Consider the following 20,818-nt stretch of genomic DNA (forward strand, 5'->3'; position numbering starts at 1 on the left):
TTCCACTGGCCTCTCAAGCACCACCTGCCTGAGGCCGGGACGACCCTCCTGCCCCTCCTTTGGAGGGTCTTTTTTGTGAATGCCAGTCTCCCCTTTACTCTGCTGCTGGCTCTCCGCCCATCCCCGGGCTGCAGCGGCCCTCACACCCCATGGGCCCTTCGAAACCTGTCCCCGCACCACCCCATTTGCCTTTCCCCCAGCTCCCGGCTGGGTTCACGCTAATGGGCTCGCACTGAGAATCCAGCAGCTACGGTGGTGACTTTCCTGTTCACTGTGTGCCAGGCTCTTCCCAGGCAGTGTCTTCACACGCACCTGGCTAGGTACACTCCTGTGATCTCCATGTCACTGGTCAGGAAGTGGTGTGTGGGGCGAGGTGAGGGAACATGTGACCATCACACCGTGTTTCGGAGGCAGAGCTGGGGTCTCAGCCCCAGAACTTTCTGACCAATCCCCCTGCCAGCTCCTCCTCCAGTGTGTGCTACAGGACGGCGCTAGGGTGACGGGCCAGAGCCATCACCTGGGTTGTGAACCCGCATGGAAGACCTTGCTGGTCTGTGCAGGGAAGGCCAGCTTCCCGCCTGCACAGCCTAACCCTAACCTGACCATTTAGGGTTCTCTCTTAGTTCTCCTCATTCCCAAACTCAGTACAACCTGGGTGCTCACCTCCCCCTGTCCTGAGGAATCTTGCCTCTGGGCCCTCTTTCATGCTGTTCCCTTTCCATCCATCACAGCAAAGCAAGAGGCCAGCTCCACCGTGCGTCAGGAGGGAGCTGTTTCCATGAGATTCCTAATGCACGCCAGGCCATTCAGACAATGCTTCTCATCCCCCACCTTGACCCCACAGTCACCGCGTCCCCCACACTAGGGGCCCGGTTTTAATCTCTCTCCAAGCAACGCCTGGCCAAGTGCTTTGCATGGAACCTGGAGCAGGCTCCATGCCACTGTTTGAGCAAAAGAAAGAAAGGAAAACAAGTAGCTGCTGAGGAGAAACAACTGTCCAGTGTTCACAAAGTCTCTATTAAGCTCCTGGTGTGAACTGGGCACCTGGCTCGTCTGGGATCATGCTTTGCATTCACACACATACACACACACACACACACACACACACCTCACAACCTATTTTTTGACATCACACAGGTCCCAATCTGCAAGCAGTCCTGGCCTAGCAAGAAGCGGTCCACTGTGTCTCAGGGACGTGGGTGGGACTTGTTTTGATGTCTGTGGAACATGAGTAACTGGTCCCAGGAAGCAATTTTTGGCCACGTTGTGAGGTCTCCGGGGGTCTTCACTCTGGTGATCTGTCCCCGGCAGGCTCGATGATGAAATTGCTCAGAAGAACAATGCTCTGAAGAAGATCCGGGAGCTGGAGGGTCACATCTCAGACCTCCAGGAGGACCTGGACTCAGAACGGGCCGCGAGAAACAAGGCCGAAAAGCAGAAGCGGGACCTGGGGGAGGAGCTGGAAGCGCTGAAGACGGAGCTGGAGGACACGCTGGACAGCACGGCCACCCAGCAGGAGCTCAGGTGGGAGGCCGGCCCGCGGAGCCCAGCGGCTCCCCCTCCCCACCGCACGATGGGGTGGCCGGTGGAGAAGGGGCAACCCCCAGGCACATCCTGAACCCCTGGCTTGCTCAGGCCCTACAGTTACCCTCTTTAAGAGAGGCACAGTCCTGTCTCATCTTATTTTGCATCACGGTAGTAGGACCATTTCAAAGCTATAGAAACGTAGACACCAAAAGCATCATCCTTAGTCCCAACATGGCTGATGTTTTGGGGTATTCCTTCCTATCCTTGTCGTGTGTGTGTCTATGTGTGTAAATAATTCTCCAGGTTCCAGTCTCCAAGAGTGTGTGTGGGAGTTTTGTGATAAATGTTGTAAAAAAACATTGGTTGGATCCAACATTTGTTGGATTGTTGGAGGCTAACGGACACGAGCAGCAACAACAAAAAAGCACCCCAACGCAAACACACAACCCGTCCCCCAACAAAAACTGGTCACCTGCTAGATAATGCATGCTGACCTTAGTGAAAGTAGGTTGCTGATTCACTCAACGCATATGCAAATGTATTTTTTAATACTTTATTTATTCATGAGAGATACACAGAGAAAGGCAGAGACATAGGCAGAGGGAGAAGCAGGCTCCATGCAGGGAGCCCGATGTGGGACTCGATCCCAGGACCCTGGGATCATGCTCTGAGCCGAAGGCAGGTGCTCAACCACTGAGCCCCCCAGGTGTCCCTATACAAATGCATTTTGAGTGCATCTGGCATCAGGTGCAATGCTAATGCTGAGACTGATTACCTACACTTTGGGTTTTGTGTCACATCCCTTACCTGCGCTTAGAAGCCAGCACGATATTCTGCTCCCTTCCCACCTGGCCCATGATCCAGGAAAGCCCAGTGCAGTGTTTAAACACCTGACCATGTGGGTTCAGATTCTGGCTCTGTCACGTGGTGGTTGTACCAACATGGGCAGACTGCCTACCCTTTCTTAGCCTTAGATTTCTCATCTGTAAAATTGGAAAAATTAATATATGTGCCTCTGAGGGTTACCCTGAAGGTTATATGAGGTGATGTACATGAAGAACTTAGGTCAGAGCCTGGCACATAGTAGGTGCTCAATAATAAGAGCTAATACTACTTTTTTTTTTTTTTTTTTTTTTTTTGCTGGTCTTAAGAGTTTCTGGGCGGTCACATGCTCCTCATTTTGCAGCTGAGGAGATGCCAGGTCCAGAGAGGTCAGGTGACTCAGCCGAGGTCACCCAGCCAGGGAGGGCTGGTGGTGGATGGAGACTTCAGCGCTGGGTCCTGGGAGAGCTCTTGTTCCTCTGCACAGCGCTGAGGGGAGCCCCATTCTCCCCTCAATGGCCATCCACTGTGTTCTTTCTGTCCAGGGCCAAGAGGGAGCAGGAGGTGACGGTGCTAAAGAAGGCCTTGGATGAGGAGACCCGGTCCCATGAGGCCCAGGTCCAGGAAATGAGGCAGAAGCACACACAGGCAGTGGAGGAACTCACCGAGCAGCTGGAGCAGTTCAAGAGGGTACGTCATCATCTTTTTGGGGACCACATGCAAAACAGCGACGTGCACGCAGCTTCAAATAGCTACATATCAGGGTCTGTGTGACCCAGACAAACAGCGGGGCGCCTGGGTGGCTCAGTGGGTTAAGCGTCTACCTCCAGCTCAGGTCATGATCCTGGGGTCCTGGGATCGAGTCCCGCATCGGGCTCCCTGCTCAGTGGGGAGTCTGCTTCTCCCTCTCCCTCTGCCCCTCCTCCCTGCTCATGTTCTCTCTTGCAGGCTCTCTCTCTCTAACGTAAATACATTTTTAAAAAAGATTTTATTTGTTCATAAGAGACACACAGAGAGGCAGAGGGAGAAGCAGGCTCCATGTGGGGTGAACTTCCTAGCTTGCGACGTCCAGGTTGTATCCCTAAAGATCTGAATCACCTCCATCACCCTCGGTGCTATGGCTTCCCACATCCCTGCACTTTCTAGATATTCCCCCCGAAGCTAGACTAAATGGGGGTAGCACTACCTAAAAATTGTTGGAGTTTGCATTTGTTTCTGTCACTGGCCAAGGTGAATATTCTTTCAGGAGGTGATGTAGTGAGCACCTTCAGGTGAGCTGGTTTATGGCTACTTCTATCAGAATCTGAAAATTTCCTGCACATTAAAATAATGGCAGCCATCCCTTCTGTAGCCCCGACTGTGTGCCAGATACTGTCTCATTGCTTTACAAACACTAATTCATTTCATTTCCCCTGTGGCCTTGCTAACATGCATATCTCCAGGCCCCGTCTTCCAGCCTCATACAAGCAGTCTTAGGACTGCTCTTGGAAGAGTGCAGTGCCAAAAGAGCCCCCCTCACCCTCCTGATGAATAAAAGGACACTTCTTTGTGTCCTCTTGTCAAATGGGATCTGAATACTAGCCTTTGACATTTTGCTAATACTTTATGTATTCTGGACGAATAAGATTTTGCTAATTGTACCTACAAAGTGCATTTCCCCCTCCAGTACTTTGTTGAATGAAAGTGGTGAGAGTGGACAACCTTGTCTTGTTCCTGCCTTTCGGGGAGGTCTTTCCTGTTTTTTCCCCACTGAGTATGATGCTCCTCTTGTTTTTTAAAAGTCAGAATTATTGACGTATATGCATTTTTACCTGTATACCTCACCAGTTTTAACTGTATAGTTTAATTTTGATAGATCTATGCTTTTTTGTATAACCATCACCTGTCATGATCTAGAACATGAAATTTAAAAAAATAGCTGGAGTTCAGATTTCTATGTAACATTTCTTTATTAAAATGTTGGCAACCAAGAATAGGTCAAACAGGATGTGACAGCAGGTTGGATGTAGCTCGTGGAATGCTGGTTTGTCACCTTGAGCTTGAGAAAAACAGAATACAGAAAGTCTTGTGGTGGCTGTGTGTCCGCCACGTTGCCATGTTCCTCCCCTGCGGGGACAAGTCTGAGTCCCTGGAACCTACCTGATGGAGGGGTTGGGGGAAACAGTAGCAAGTGGTGTGCCAGGTAATGTGGGCTCCCATCTCAAAATGCTTTCCTGGTCAGAGCTGTGATGCTTTCCTTCCCCTCTGTTTGTCTGCCCAGGCCAAGGCCAACCTGGACAAGAATAAGCAGACACTGGAGAAGGAGAACGCAGACCTGGCCGGTGAGCTGCGGGTCCTGAACCAGGCAAAGCAGGAGGTGGAACACAAGAAGAAGAAGCTGGAGGTGCAGCTGCAGGAGCTGCAGTCCAAGTGTAGCGATGGGGAGCGGGCCCGGGCCGAGCTCAACGACAAGGTCCACAAGCTGCAGGTGAGGCGGCAACGCAGCGAGCATCCCCCCTGGTCCCAGCTCCGTGGGGGCCGAAGCTATTCCCAGCTAACTGAAGTCTCTCTTGCTGAAAAGCAAGTTGGTGGTCCTCTTGTTGCATGCTCCAGTGTGCAGGGACCTTCATCTGCTCATTCAACAAGTATCAGAGTATCTGCTGCAGGCCAAGCTAAGATATAACAGCAAGAAAGACACAGGCCCTGCCCCTACCCCGACAGAACTCTGACCTGAGGGAGGGAAAGGCATTTATAATCCCATGAATGAATGTAAAATGATGTAGTAAGGGTAGGTAACAAGCGGCCTGGTCTGCGGGAGGAGGAGGAGTCGGGAAAGGCTTCACTGAGAAGGAAGTACAGTCTGAGATAAGTAGAAGTCTAGCAGGGAGAGGGAACAGCATGTGCAAGGGCCCAGGGGTAAGTGGGAAATTAGGAGAGATCACAGAAGTAGAGCTAGAATGCTGAGCTGCAGGGGAAACATGGTATAAAGTGGGACTAGAGAGGTAGGTTGTGGCCGGGTGACACAGGGTCCTCCAGGTCCTATTATATGTACATTGGTCTTTACTCTGAGTGACAAGAAGCCATTGATAGTTTTTAAGATGAGCAATCACAAGGTCTGTTTGTCTTTGGTCTTATGTAGCTTTGACGAGATGTCTGGCCTGACTTCCACTCATGGAATATAGGCAGACTTTCGATAAATATTTAATGTGCTTACAGTCTGGGACAAGGGGGCAAGGGGAGCATTAAATAGGATTTTTTCCCCACAAGCAGTGGAGAGCAGGGGTTCTGCTATCCTAACATAAGCGATGTCCTAGAGGAGTAGAGTCAAGATCATTTATATCCTCATTGTAAGTGGGAAGAGGACGGATGGTAGGCTGATACCTCCAAAAGGACCTGCTCCTGCATCTCTGGTTTTGGCCATGGGGCCAATGAAAGGGCAAAGAGTAAGGGGGGAAGAAGAGGGTTGGTGGTAAAAGGGCCCCTGGAAGCGGAGGTGCCGTATGTATCCTCCTCTCCAACATTAGGGAGTAGGTGAGTCCAGAGCAGCTCTGTGTCGGGCTCTTGAACCTGCTGTTTCATTTTTGCCAACCTTGGCAAGGACCCAGGATCTATTTGGTGCGAACAGAGTGCAATACGAGTTTGGGGCTCTAAGAGGTTCTTAGAACCAGGCATCGCACACACTTTCTGTGGGAGCCACGGAACTGCCGTGATCAGCCCCATCATGGCTCGGGTATTTCTCAATCAGTGGATTCCCACAAGACCTATCATGTGAGTTAAGAGGGCTTCTCTAGCTTAATAAGGGTCCCGCTCTGGAGGTTCTAATCACAGTCTCTTGGCATCCTCAGAACGAAGTGGAGAGTGTCACAGGGATGCTCAACGAGGCTGAGGGGAAGGCCATAAAACTGGCCAAGGACGTGGCGTCCCTTGGGTCCCAGCTCCAGGACACTCAGGTGGGTATCCTGCCGCCCACCCAGAGGGACCCGGGGTAGGAGCTTCCTGCGTGTGGGCCCCTGGGACTTCTGTGTGTCCTTTTGTAGGAGCTGCTTCAAGAAGAAACTCGGCAGAAACTCAACGTGTCCACCAAGTTGCGCCAGCTGGAGGATGAGAGGAACAGCCTGCAGGACCAGCTGGACGAGGAGATGGAAGCCAAGCAGAACCTGGAGCGCCACATCTCAACTCTGAACATCCAGGTGCTGGCTGTGTGTCCTTGCTTTTCTAGGTCTAAGCCGCGAGGGCCCATCAGGAGCTCGGCTGTGCTCCAGTAGAGCACTGACTCACTGGCTCCCCCTGATGTTGAATGTCTCCAACGAGGAGAAAGCGGTCTCTTCCCAGGGGTGGGGGTATGGGATGGGAATCATCCAATGGCCCTCCTCTCACCAGACCCTGGGCACTGCCGTTTTAGCTCTCCGATTCGAAGAAGAAGCTGCAGGACTTTGCCAGCACCGTGGAAGCCTTGGAAGAGGGCAAGAAGAAGTTCCAGAAGGAAATCGAAGGCCTCACCCAGCAGTACGAAGAGAAGGCAGCTGCTTATGACAAACTGGAAAAGACCAAGAACAGGCTTCAGCAGGAGCTGGACGACCTGGTCGTCGATTTGGACAACCAGCGGCAACTGGTGTCCAACCTGGAAAAGAAGCAGAAGAAGTTCGATCAGGTAAGGGCTGGAGGGTGGGCCACTGTGTTCGAGGACATGGGCTGGGGTCGGTGGGTCTGTGAGGCAGCCGGTGTGGCTGCTGTGTACCTGCACCCCAGTCCCTGCTGTGCTGGCAGCTATGGAAAGCTAGCTTGCCTTGGGTGACCCTGAAATGTGAGGCTCAAGGACGGCGGCAGTGCCCGGGCATAACTGCCAGGTGCCCCCCACCGTGATGCTCGCCCGAGACCCCACCAATGCCTTAGTTTCTAGCCCTGGAATGAGACTTATTTTATTTACTCAGCAAGTATTTATTGAGTACCTCCTGAATATTCCAAGTAATTTAGTGTTTCCACCCTTTAGATAACCACGTTCCCCTAACATTTCATTTTGGAGAATTTCTAGCACAGTGCGACCCTCAAAGCATGAAACAGGCAACACCTGGATTCGATCATCAGTGTTTTACCAAACATGCTTTATTACATGTTTATTTATAAGGATAAACTGCAGCTGTCAATGGCATCTTATCTTTTAGATGCATTTCAAAGCAAATTACAGCCCTCCCCCTCCATACCTCAACACTATCAGCTAGAGTTCTCGTTTAATATACAATTTTGCTTCTTGTGAGGTAAAAATTTATGTGGAAATGCAGAAATCTTCAGCGTACACTCTCTTGAGTGCTGATAAATGCATATACCTGTGTGGCCTACACCCCTAAATACCAACTTTGTATATGTTACTCAAATCTAGCAAATGTCATTTGGTTTGCAAGTGACTTGGGGACTGTCCTAAAAATCAATTTGGGGATTGTGCTAGGCCAGCACCAGAGGCATGGGGGCCCAGAGTACCAGGCTTCTAGGTGACGTGCAGGCTCTTCCAGTTTCCGTCTTGGTGCGGTCAGCCTGTCCTCACTGCTTCCATTCTGCTGCTCTGTTCCCAGTTTGAAGGCCTGAGATCACGTTTTTTATTTTCCTGTCACTATTGTGTAGGATTCTGTGGCGACTGCTATTTAGGGGGCCCCTATTACTAACCTGTCTCTGGTGACTTCTAGAAATCTGGTTTTTGGATGTTTCAGTGTATAATACGCTGAGCTCTCTGCAGATGAGGTTAACATCAGGACAGAGTGTTCTTTGAACCGTCCCTCCAAGTGGAGGAATAAGTGTGTGTGTGCATGCACAGTGTGTATGCACACACTCACCCTTTCCCTACTCCAGCTCACAGGGCGCTTTAGAGAGCCAGCGTTGAGTGGCCATGAAAAAACAAAAACAATTATTGGCTCCTGGTGGGATTAAGTGTCACTCTGACCTCAGTAGTAGTAGTGTGTTCTAACCAACACGGGCGGCACAAGTGATTTCCAAGCACAGAGGCTGGGCAGATGCTGGCTCTGCCTAAGGCTGACCTGGAAGTCAGAAGCAAGCTTATTATTAACTCTCTCCATAGATACCTTAATTACTTAGACCTGCCCCTGAATAAATTTAGCAGGACACAATGCTTCTAGCCCATATTTGCAATGACATGAAGGCCAAACTTTGGGCATGCCTTTGGGTATCACCTCTGGGGCTTTTGTTGTGTTACAGTTGTTGGCTGAGGAGAAAAGCATCTCTTCCAAATACGCGGATGAAAGGGACAGAGCGGAGGCAGAAGCCAGGGAAAAGGAGACCAAGGCCTTGTCCCTGGCGCGAGCCCTCGAGGAGGCCCTAGAAGCCAAAGAGGAACTTGAGAGGACCAACAAAATGCTCAAGGCCGAGATGGAGGATCTGGTTAGCTCCAAGGATGATGTGGGCAAGAACGTAAGTCCCTCTTCATTGTCCTGGCTTGTTTATGTTTCACCAACCCACCGTCCCCACTATTTACCAGTTCATGGGGGTGGGATGAGGGGGGCTGGCTCTTTGATGTGAAATGATCATCGTGAATGAAGGCTTCCCTCTGACTGTCACACATGGGGGCTGGTTAGGAACAGCGGTTTGCATGGGGGGCTGAGTCCAGGGTTCCCAAAGGAAAGGCTCTGGTCTTGATTCCTGGCCATGCAACCTGTGAGTGGCAACAAGCCACCTCTCTGACCTGAATGAGCTTCCTGTCACTGTGGGTTGCCGGACCACCTTCATGAAGCCAACTCTCATGTGAAAGGTCCATGAACTGGAGAAGTCCAAGCGGGCCCTGGAAACCCAGATGGAGGAGATGAAGACGCAGCTGGAGGAGCTGGAAGACGAGCTGCAGGCTACAGAAGATGCCAAGCTGCGGCTCGAGGTCAACATGCAGGCCCTCAAGGGCCAGTTTGAGCGGGACCTCCAGGCCCGCGATGAACAGAACGAAGAGAAGAGGAGGCAGCTCCAGAGGCAGGTAATCTGGGTCAGGTCAGGGAAAAGCGGGGACAGGGAGGTAGGTAGAGCCAGTTTCCTTCCACTACCACCTCCTGGCCCAAGGGAGACTTGGTTTTCTCCCCTGCAACCTGGGGAGGAACAGACCCACCTTGCAGGGGATTGTGCATACCTGGGAGCTTGTTGAACACTGGCTGAGGTGGGGAGAGGGCCTCCCCACGGGACAGGTCAGCCCAGCAGCGCACATCTCCCCTCCTCGCTCAGCTTCACGAATACGAGACAGAACTGGAAGATGAGAGAAAGCAACGTGCCCTGGCAGCTGCGGCCAAGAAGAAGCTAGAAGGCGATCTGAAAGACCTGGAGCTGCAGGCCGACTCGGCCATCAAAGGCAGGGAAGAAGCCATCAAGCAGCTTCGCAAACTGCAGGTGGGTGATGCCTGAATGCAGGGCACAGGTGGAAGGAGGGCATGGCTCCCTCCCGGTGACAGCACCGGGGCCTACTAGCTGGTGGTTTCCCACCACAGTTCGTCACTTGGGTGCTGTTTCCTGCCCTGGGTTAGACACCATTACCAGGCATTTGGCCTTCGCCCTCAGACCACATCTCCACTGCCATCCAGAATGTACCCCCAGACAGCAACCTGGCTGTGCAAGGTTGAGGGCAATGCTCATGCAACAGGGATTTCTTTGTGGTTAATTGTGGAAAATCCTAGGGGTTGGCATAATCTGGCGAGTAAGGACATCATAGCTTGTCCTTCCTGTTGACTCGTGCAGGCTCAGATGAAGGACTTCCAAAGGGAGCTGGAAGATGCCCGTGCCTCCAGAGACGAGATCTTTGCCACCGCCAAAGAGAATGAGAAGAAAGCGAAGAGCTTAGAAGCAGACCTCATGCAGCTCCAGGAGGTAAAGCCCTCTCGCTGAGAGGCTCAGATAGGGGTATCATGATTGGAGCCCCTGGCATCCTAGTGTGTGCACCCACAGATTTCTTTCCCTCATCCAGCATTCCACGTAGGTGGACCCCCAGAGTAAGGCCAGGGAGAGACGATCAGGGAAAGACACAGGATTTTCCTCCTCTGGTGTAGAGGCAGGGCCTCCCCCGGGTTCAGAGAAGTCACAGCCACTTTCAAGAGTGGTCATAGAAACTGCTGGGGGCCTGGTGATAGGAGCAGGTGGGTTTTTGGGTGCGGCTCAGCCCTTCCATGGTAGGTAACAAGTGTCCTTCCTCCCACCCCCATCGTCCAGGATCTAGCTGCAGCTGAGAGAGCTCGCAAACAGGCCGACTTGGAGAAGGAGGAACTGGCCGAGGAGCTGGCCAGCAGTGTCTCAGGAAGGTATGGAGCCACGCAGGGAGGAGCAGGGAGAGGCAGCTCATGGGAGAGCCTCCTGGGGCACCTATTTTAATGCTGAAGATGACAGTAACCAGCTGAGCTTGTCATAGGAGTCTGGAGGTCTTCAGACCCCATTTGAGTGTGTGGCCAGTTTCATTCATTCTGAACGAACAGCATGGAGGGGCTGGGGCTGGGCGGGAGCAGCTGGGGACATCAGAGAGAAAAGAGCTGGTCTTTGCACCAGGCGTGGCTCTGCCGATACCAACCAGATAGGAGTCCTGGCTCCCTGCTTCCCAGCTCTGTGATTTTGGACAAGTCTCCGGGCCTCCGTTTCCTGCTATAAATGAGGGCAACTCTAAGGCATCACTCCTCCAAGGACAGGGAATCTTCTAAACTTGGAGGCTGGAGTATCAGACGTGGCTGCACTTCCCTTAGGAATACACTTCAGGACGAGAAGCGCCGCCTGGAGGCCCGGATTGCACAGCTGGAGGAGGAGCTGGAGGAAGAGCAAGGCAACATGGAGGCCATGAGCGACCGCGTGCGGAAGGCCACGCAGCAGGTGGGGACCGGAGCTGGGCTCCACCCTGTAAGAAGCCCAGCACTGGTCCAGTGACATGCACTGCAGGCTACTGTGTGCCAGGCCTGGGTGGGGGTGGAGGGGAGCGGGGAGCAAGGGTCCAGCACATCTGCTGGCTGCCCCTCTCACAGTTACGCAGCACCGTTGTCACAGCATGTCATGCCAGCCTGCAGTGTCTCATCAGGTGGCCAGTGTATGTCTGGCCCCTCCAGCAGGTGATGTGTGTCTAGAGGAAGGGCCTCGGGGGTCTACTTCTTGCTCTGTCCCTAGCCCCAGACCCTGGCCTTACACTGATGAGTGCTCAGTGACATCACTGAGTCCCAGCTCCGTGACAGGTGCTGGGGACCCACCATGTGACCTGGAGACGGGGAGCCTGGGTGGCACTGGGACACCGCCTCTTGAGCTGTGCCCAGAAAGGAGCTGGTGGCTGGAGGAGGTGGGGAGGGCTCCTGGGTTCTCCAGCTCCAAGGGTACATGCAGAATCCAAAGAAGGCTGGGGGGCAGCAGGAAAAGACTGTCACCTCAGCGGGCCACCCCAGGCTTCTGTGCCCTCCACCTCATGCCCTTCACCGTCCTCCCCAGGCCGAGCAGCTCAACAACGAGCTGGCCACTGAACGCAGTGCGGCCCAGAAGAACGAGAGTGCAAGGCAGCAGCTGGAGCGGCAGAACAAGGAGCTCCGGAGCAAGCTGCAGGAGATGGAGGGGGCAGTCAAGTCCAAGTTCAAATCCACCATTGCGGCGCTGGAGGCCAAGATCGCACAACTGGAGGAGCAGGTCGAGCAGGAGGCCAGGTAGGTGGGGCCTGGGCTCCAAAGACACCCTGCCTGCCTGATAGTGAGTGGCGGGCGGGGGTCACTTGGAGAGCTCTCAGGGCATCCGTTCTGGCCGGGAAAGAAGCCAAGCGGTACCCACACTGCAGGTGTGCTGGGAGACCTGCGTGTGGACACCGGAGGGAGGTGGGCCTGGCCCGGAGGAGGCCCCTACCAATAGCACTGAGTAGCAGGGCCTCCTCTGGGGGCAGGGGGGCGGGGGCAGCCAGCCAAGCTCCCCTTGGCCTGCGTTTTTGCAGGATGTCATGTTAAGGGCTCCACAGAGTCCAAATCAGCAACCCGTGCAGCACAAGCAAGTATGGTAACGCTTCTCATCTTACTGAGAAAGTACGGTCACGGCACCTTTGTCCCCATCAGACTGCCCGGGTTCCGACCCGTTCTTTTTATTTTGGTAGTGGCTTTATGTAACTCGCCTACCCTAGCATTCAGCCAGTTAGTGTTCAGCTCAATGGCTTTTAGTATATTCGCAGGGAGGGGCACCCTCTCCACGAAACATTTTCGTCACCTCAGTAAGACCCTGTGCCCCTTTGCCATCACCCTCTGTCTCTCCCCGCCCTCAGCAACCGCTGATCTACTTTGCGTTTCTGTGGTCTATTCTGGATGTTTCCTATAAATGGGACTTTTTGTGACTGGCCTCTTTCACTGGGCATGTCCTCAACGTCCACGTGTGTCGGAGCAGGTGTCAGTACTACATTCCTTTTTATGGCCAAATACAGTGCTTTATGTGATTTGGGGGATGAGCCCTGACTTGGGCCTCGGGAAAAGAGCCCTCGGTGGGTGAGATGCTGCTCAGGTCTCCACACCAACAACGCGGGAAGCCATCCGTACCCCCTCTGTGTGTGCAGAGAGAAGCAGGCGACCGCCAAGTCGCTGAAGCAGAAGGACAAGAAGCTAAAGGAGGTCCTGCTGCAGGTGGAGGACGAGCGCAAGATGGCAGAGCAATACAAGGAGCAGGTGACCCGGCTCCCGGGCCTCTCCCAGCCCTGCAGGGACCCCAGCGGTGCCCCCAACCCCTGCCCTGACCCTCAGACCTCTCCCTCACAGGCAGAGAAAGGAAACGCGAAGGTCAAGCAACTCAAGAGGCAGTTGGAGGAGGCGGAGGAGGAGTCCCAGCGCATCAACGCCAACCGCAGGAAGCTGCAGCGGGAGCTGGATGAAGCCACAGAGAGCAACGAGGCCATGGGCCGCGAGGTGAATGCGCTCAAGAGCAAGCTCAGGTAAGGCTCGCCGGCCTGACGTGCCCCACCGAATTTCTTTATAGATGCAAGGGCTCCCTTTCCCTGATGCCCCGCTCCTTTCTGAGGCTCCAACTCCTGCAGCACCCGTGTGGGCCCGGCACCCATCGGGGGCGCCAATCCTCCCTCCAGTGTTTTAAGGGCTGCTATCCTTCCCCTCCCATGGTCAGATGAGGAGGAGGAGGAGGGGGAGGAGATAAACCCCCACCACCTGAAGCCATACATGTCCCTTCTCTCCGGAGCCCCTTTTCTGGACTCTCTCTACCCTGAGGGTCTTTCATCACCATTGCTGTTTGGGGCTTGATCGTTCTTGGTCACAAGAGCTGGCCTGTGCATTGTCGGATGTTGAGCAGCATCCCCGGCCTCTCCGCACTGAATGCAGTGGTGGCACGCTCTGGACTGTCCCAGCCAAAAATGTCTCCAGACGTTGCCCAATTCCCCTGGGGGTGCAGATGCATGTGGTCGAGAACCTCTGCCCTAACTGGGGTTAGATTTTCTCTCCCACACCCCTGCACCTCCAGGCCTGGAGCTGGGTCCCATGCTTGACCATCTCCCCTCTGCAATCCTTCCACGGGCTTTACCACTGGCTCTAACTTGCCCCTCAAGCATCGAGTCATCTGCCTGCTGCCTTCTTTAGTTTGTTAAAACACAACCCAAATTAAATCACCCTTCCTACTTTCTGCTGCTCAGAGTGGTTTGAGAAAAGCAGACAAGCGCACTGCCATCTCCTGCGGGGTGTTCTGTTCTCTATGGCCACGAGGAGTGGACCCCACCAGTGCTGCCTGGACCTCAGGCTCCCCTCGTCCTCCCACTCTCTTGGGCCTCTGCTTTTCCCTTTCTCCCCAGACTTTCTCCCCCCTGCCCATCCTTACCAGCTCCCATTTCCCCATCGAACTACCTCCCAACACCTGCACTCATTTCTTCTCTGTCCCCAGTTCCAGGCTGGACGGTCTAGCACCAGCTCCGGCCAACACCTCTGCTAGACGTAACCTCTGTTTCACTCAAGGACGTTGTTCCAGAAATTCTTACCTTTCTCTCCTTTGCAACGTCTTCCCTCAACGGAGTCATTCCATGAGCTGAGGAAACCTCTGAGCCTCATCCCCTCCTCCCCTTTACCACAAAACCCTAATGGTCAGTGTGCAGGTCTCACCGGACTCAGTTGCAGAATGTCTTGGGCTTCCCAGCACTCCCCTCAGCTGGTTGGCTTCCTACTTTTCTGGCTTTCCTCGTCTCCTCTGCTGGTACCTCATCTTCAGGCCGGCTTGCTGTTGGCCTGACCCGGGGCACCATCTTGGTCTCTCTTCATCTCCGTCTCTGCTCACTCCCTAGGTGATCTCAACCAACCTGGTGGCTTTGAATTCCACCCATGGCAAGTGACTTCCTAGTTTCTATCTCCAGCCCAGATTTCTTCCTGGAATCCCAGACCTGTGAGCCATCCCCCACCCCCACCCCCAATGCCTCACGGGCAGCTCAGATCTTGAGGCCTGACTGAATCCCTTCACCCCTAAACCAGCTTCTCTCACAGACTTCTCCAGCTCAGCAACTGGAATGATAAAGCGGTCATTAACCCAGGCCACGATCCTGTGGTCATACTTTATTTCTTCCCTTTCCCTTATACCTCACACCCAGTCTGTCAGAGAATCCAGTCAACTTTCCCTTAAAAATATCGTACATCCAGAATCCAAGTACTCCTTGCCATCCTGGTTCAAGCCACCTTCTCCTACCATCTAGATAACTTTCACAGCTTCCTCAGGGGCCTCTGTGTGTCTGTGCCTTTATAGTCTGTTCTCAACACAGTAGCCAGAGGGATCCTTTTTAAATGGAGGTGAGTCACAACCTGCCTTTGCTTGAAACTATCCAATGGCTTCTACCTCATTCAGATTGAAAGCATCATCTTTATGCTGGTTGGTTCCACTAGGCCCTAATGATCTCTGTCCACTGCCTCCTAAATAAGCCGTCCAATTCCACAGATGTTGCCTCGGGGCCTTTGCACTGGTGGTTCCCTCTGCTTTGAATGCCCTTCCTCCAGCTCTCCACATAGCTGGATCCCTCCTTCCCTTCCTTAAGCACTGACTTATCCATGTTACCCTGTTTACAACTTCCAACCTCACTCCCTCACTCTCCTCTTTCCTACCCATCTGTCACCATGTAACCTGCTATTTAGTCTACGTATGTCATTTGCAGCCTTCACTCTGGCTCCGTGAGCACCGAGGTTTTGTCTGTTTATTCATCCCCGGTGTCTGGGATGGTGCTGGGCACAAACCTGCAGTCAATGAGTCAAAGATGTTTCCCCAACCTCGTTGTCATACCCCCTTGACCATTCTGCCTTAGTCTCTCACTCCCTGTACCATTGTTGACTTCACGTTGTCTTTGAAATTAACTGTTCTAATCATACACACACCTATTTGCAACTAAAATATACCACCCCTGTATTGTTAAACCAGCATCACCAGCATTAACAGGTCACAATGAAATTAAAACACAGTGGAAATAAAACAATAATGAATTCTAGCTACTGTGGCTATAAATTGAGGACTAGGACCGGAGGGCCTACTTTTCAGTTAACAAGGGAGTGAGAGAGAAGACATTAGCACCAAAAAGACGGTCTCTGAGATAATCTGATGTATTTTAAAAAGAGTCGGGAAGGGAATATTGTCACTGTGCAACTGAGTTATCCAGTGGCATGCCCAGGAACCATGAAACCACCTGCCATATCGACTCCAGACTCTGAGATCCACTGCATGAGATGAGGGGAAAGCCAAAACCCCTTTCAGAATGAGGAAGAGAAGGGCTGGTGCAGAGTATAGGGCTTCGGGAAGCAGACCCCAGGTCATGCAAGGTGAAGGGCTGTGGGTCCCACTGAGGGGATGGAAGCCAGACATAACCCCTCAGGTCCAACAGGGGCTTGGGAGCAACCCCCAGGGGGATGGCCAGCAAGAGAGCTGTTCTTGCCATGAAGACCCCTGGAATTTGCTCTGCTGGCCACTGGACCCTCCTCGGCGATGGGCTGAGTAGTGGGGAAGCAGTCAGCCATTCTAGCTCCATCACCCCTAAGCTGTCACTGCTCCCTTTTCTCAGGACCAATGATCCTTTTGGCACACACTGAACATCCCCCGTGGGTTCTGCCCCAGACAAACCACCCTTCTTAGGCCGTATAGGCCAGTATTGAACACGCAGCTCCTTATGGTCTTAGTATGAGCTTACATTAAGGTGTGGTGCAGACAGATCATAACTTTCCTGCTTCCTGGGTCTTGTCTATGAGCAAAACCTAAAGCCAAGCACTCGAGCTTTGAATGAGGTTGGCGAGCCTCGCCAGCTCTCAGCGGACAAGGAATTGCAAAGCAAGTTTCATAGTTCTCCCGACTACGTAAATCTCAACATGCGCTCCCGTTAAAGCCTGACCGCTGTACCCAGCACTTGCCACGACGCCAGTCATCTCCAACACGAGCTCTTCAGTGGAAACAGTGGCTTACATGAGCCAGCCTAAGAGCTCTTGGTATCGGGTGCTTCACTGCAAGGTTGACTTCTAAGTGCCTTTAATGACTTAATTGAAGTGAATGCCTTTAATGATTAAAAACACACTTAAACGGACTCCCTCTCGTTTGCGGATGATAACCACCAGGGACTCTCTCTCTCTGTTTCAGAGGGCCCCTCCCCCAGGAAACTCCGCAATGACTCACCAGGTATCATGCCTTCTAGCTTCACAGCTCATGTATGTTGTACTCGGGTCCACTTCTTTCCTGCTATCCTGCCCTTCCTCTCCCCTTTTGGTCCCCCCAAATTGCCATGAGATTGCCGCAAAACCTGAAGGCATGGGTATCTTAGGTCAAAACTCTTTCATCGCAGCCAAGATCAACTGAAGATTTCATCTCCTGACCCATCTTCCTTCCTTACTTCTGCCTTTGGCATCTGACATGGCACCCAGTGTGTCCTTGTCACCGTGTGTTGACAATTGTTTGGAGGCTGCGTGTGTATCACCTGGATTGTTTTTACCTGCCCAAGAGGGCCTCTTTCACACTGTTAGGATGCTTGGCTGTGTGTCTGACAGCTAGCTCCACAGTCTGGGTCCATTTCTGGAGAATGGCTTCAAGCTGGCTGGTCTGGCTCACCCATCAGAATTCACAGAGCACAGGTTCATGGTAACCACAGCTCAGCAACTTGTCACACCCTCTCCACCCCCCGCAGCTGGGCTTTTCACAAACACGTCTGTGAAAGAAATGAGCTCTCGCTGCACGTTGTACAACTGCTGGGGCTGCGTGAGGCTGAAGTAAGGCCTACCTGCTACCTGCATTTCCAGCACGCGGGGGTATACACTGGTCACCTTGGAGCCACACGTGGTCCTGGCACAGCTTTTTCCAGAGGTCTTGTGGGCACATTTTCAGAGTGGGGAGTGGACACCCAACACTCGAGAAAGAACATAGGGCCCTTGACAAGAAAGAGTTTAGAAGCCTTGACTTGTCTGGGAGTCTAAGAGCTTCATCACCCGTGAAGTTAGGCCCTGTGGCCTGGTGTCCCTTTCATCTTCAAGAGGCCAAGTGAGCCCCAGCCGGTGTCCCTTCTGCTCTGTAGGAGAATCTCAGCTTTGCTGCCACTACCCAAATACTTAAGAAGCTGACTGAGGTATTGGCAAGAGCTTTAGGAGAACTTTCAGCCTCTATGACACAGCTTCTGAGCAGCACTCCTGCCAGCTCAGACTGGAATGATGGACCCCCTGGGTGACGGGGGAACTGAGGTCTTGCAAAGCAAATGCTCATACTCTTGTGCGGATTCTTGGCGCACTACTGGTGCCTTGCACAAGTTCTTTGAGCCCATGAATAGAAGCCAGATTCTCCAGGATCAGACCCTTCCAGGCAATCTTTAGAGGGTCCCTTATTTCCTGTGAGTGAGGCAGACAGTGCCAACCTTTGCCCTGGATTTGAAACCAGTTCCTTCAAGCAGGACACCTGCACTGGCAGATAGGCTCTCGGGACTGGGGGCCGAGCAGGGGGCTTCTGGTGACCCAGGGCTTGATTGACCTCTTAGGTCAAGGGAACACATTTATCACTTGAACTTTAACGTCCAAATACAGACTGTCCCAAGAGATAAAGAGTGCCTGGAGCCTGGAATGGTAGGCGAGACAGTTTCCCAGCCCGAGGCTGTCCCAGGAATTTTGAACCAGGAGGGTAGAAGCAGGAGGAGAGACATGCAAGCAGCAGCTGCCACTTTTTCTGTCCTGTACTCTGAGACCCTTCTCCTGGACCCAGGTTCTTAGAAAGGACAGTGCTAAAGAATACTTTTTAAGGTCTCTTCAAGAGAGAGACAGAGTGATGGACAGTGAGTTCTAAGGGCGCTGAGCACCTCCAAGCTTCCCTTGGATGTTAGTGAGGCCGGCCAGAGACTTTAGCTGGGAGTGGCTACAACTTGGGAGAATTCCTTCCTGATAGCTGCCCCTTAGAAAGTACCATACTCTGAACCTGGGCATGTTCTCCCAACCCATCCATGTTTCTCCCATCCTTGGACCCCAAAAGGCTCAAGCTGAGACTCCCCTCCTCAGGGAGTGATCAGGACACTCTAGGCCTTGCTTATGCCTCTAATCTTACTTCTCTTGAGCTTCCCCTTTTGACTAAACAATTGATCACTGAAATGGGGCTCTCCCTTGTGACTTGTCTGTCCAGTAACTTCAGGTGGCCAAGCAGGTCATTTTCATCACAGAAAGTCTGTACTCTGCTTAGGCTTCCTAAAATGAGCTAAGACCTGTCCTCCGATTCAGGTCAAACGGGGCCAGATGGCTGGAGCCCAACACAATTATTGGTGTGGTTGCAGAAGAGATGGCAAACGTTTCTTCCAAGCAGAGAAGGTTGAATGCAGGTGGATTCAACTTCTCCTTCTGCCGGCCTGCTTTTCTAAGCAAAGTCTCACTTCAGGTGCCCCGGGCAGGCCCTGGCAGTAACTCAGGGCATCTAGTACTCCAGAGATGGGAGTCCTTAGGCAAAGAAACGGGTGTCCTACCAGCCAGAGCTAAAATACCCCTTGGATTAACAAGTCTTATCTAACAAATATTCACTGTAGCACCTCTTTATAAGCCATGCATGGTGCCTGCATGGTGAGTAAGAATCAGGTAAGACCTCCGCCCTGTGAGAACGCACACCAAGAATTCTGCTCCACACAAGCAGGGGGCCCTGCCTTGCTTTAACCAAGAACATCCTTCTGGCATCCACACAATGACCTCTTTCCTTCAACACTGCCTATGTTCATTTCTACCTCCTTCCAATTGAAAACCTAAGACCCCTTCCCCTTTTTCTTTTTACCTTTTGAAGGCAAGGAAGTACATCATGAGAACATGTTCCCCTTTATACTGGCCCCACAGAGTATGCATAAACCCACGGGAACGTGTCAGCCCCCGCTTGACCTCTTTTTTTAAAAAATTCTTTTCAAAAAAAAAAATAAATAAAAAATTCTTTTCTAAATAAAGACCCCATCAGACCAGAATCCTATGGGTCATTAGATGACCAAGCCAGAATTTTTTTTTTTTTAATGCAGATAGTCTTACATTGAAAAATCTACTCCCCCCCCCCCCCCCCCCATGCAAGCTGATGAAATGCTACTGTACCTTGAGACTGGTCAGGGCTTGACTTCAACCTGAGTATTTGTATCTCATTTGAGTTTGTCTGCGTGTGTTTTTTGCCCCTTGAAAAATCTCTCCCCATCTCAAGGGAGATCTCTGTACTCAACAGACACATATTCTCTTCAATCCCACAGGCGAGGAAACGAGACCACTTTTGTTCCCTCTAGAAGGTCTGGAGGACGTCGAGTTATTGAAAACGCAGATGGCTCTGACGAGGAAGTGGATGCTCGCGACGCCGACTTCAACGGAACCAAAGCCAGTGAATGAACAACTTGCTCCAAACAGAACAAAACAAAACCCAGTGGACTCTGCTTAGCACTGTCTAAACCCGTCTTCAAATTCCAAACATCACAGACACCTCTCACGATGAATATAAACACCACCGCCCTGAGTCCAGGGTATCAGTGGAACTTTTGAGTGATGTACCCAATGAGAAGAACCCAACAGGCAACACAGACACACCCGCTCCCCCTAGCGGTGAATCGTACAGAGATTTTGAGTTTTTAGGGAAAACATAACCACAGTAACTGATCCCTGGCAACTTAGTGTACGTGACATGGGGAAAAAAATCACCAAAGTGGGTGCCACCGCCGCCTCCCACTCCCAAGTCATTCTCTAACCTGTGTACCCTTCCAATGTGTCGGGTGGGCCCATTTGAGTTTTTTCCCCTCCTGGTTAACACACCTCAGACGCACACAGTTCACGGAGACCAAGTGCCTTCGGTAGTCACAGGAATTAAAAAGGAGACACTGCTCCAGCGGGTAAGAGCAGGAATGTTACACTGTTTTATATGCACCCCGATTGTACTTAAGGACACCCTCACTAATAAAAGGTTATAAATCACTGGAATGCAGTCAGCTTTTCTGTTGTTTTCTAGAGTCAAAGAATGGGGGTTGGGGGAGATTCTCGTTGAGTTGTTACGACGGCCCTGTGAAGTCAGCTTATTCTTCATTCACAAACGGGGAAATTGAAGG

The 20,818-nt window shown here is 52.2% G+C and overlaps 1 protein-coding gene across 4 annotated transcripts in view; it reads left to right on the forward strand.

Moving 5' to 3' along the window:
- MYH11 (myosin heavy chain 11) overlaps positions 1-20,687 on the forward strand; it is a 112,286-nt gene extending 91,599 nt beyond the window's left edge. For 2 of the 4 annotated variants that reach the window (XM_026003167.2, XM_072753782.1), the window contains 17 exons: positions 1,312-1,524; positions 2,895-3,039; positions 4,610-4,816; positions 6,174-6,278; positions 6,366-6,518; positions 6,731-6,979; positions 8,533-8,745; positions 9,083-9,295; positions 9,538-9,699; positions 10,045-10,173; positions 10,513-10,601; positions 11,034-11,157; positions 11,758-11,966; positions 12,851-12,959; positions 13,050-13,222; positions 16,885-16,923; positions 19,979-20,687. In XM_026003167.2, the coding sequence (XP_025858952.2) occupies positions 1,312-1,524; positions 2,895-3,039; positions 4,610-4,816; positions 6,174-6,278; positions 6,366-6,518; positions 6,731-6,979; positions 8,533-8,745; positions 9,083-9,295; positions 9,538-9,699; positions 10,045-10,173; positions 10,513-10,601; positions 11,034-11,157; positions 11,758-11,966; positions 12,851-12,959; positions 13,050-13,222; positions 16,885-16,915 (2,524 nt within the window). In that variant the 3' untranslated portion in view covers positions 16,916-16,923; positions 19,979-20,687. The remainder of the gene's footprint in view (positions 1-1,311; positions 1,525-2,894; positions 3,040-4,609; positions 4,817-6,173; positions 6,279-6,365; positions 6,519-6,730; positions 6,980-8,532; positions 8,746-9,082; positions 9,296-9,537; positions 9,700-10,044; positions 10,174-10,512; positions 10,602-11,033; positions 11,158-11,757; positions 11,967-12,850; positions 12,960-13,049; positions 13,223-16,884; positions 16,924-19,978) is intronic. The other 2 variants (XM_026003166.2, XM_026003165.2) reach the window with 1 other exon arrangement.
- Positions 20,688-20,818: the final 131 nt, after the last annotated feature.

The sequence above is a fragment of the Vulpes vulpes genome, chromosome 3, assembly GCF_048418805.1.
Source record: "Vulpes vulpes isolate BD-2025 chromosome 3, VulVul3, whole genome shotgun sequence".
NCBI classification, from domain to species: Eukaryota; Metazoa; Chordata; class Mammalia; order Carnivora; family Canidae; genus Vulpes; species Vulpes vulpes.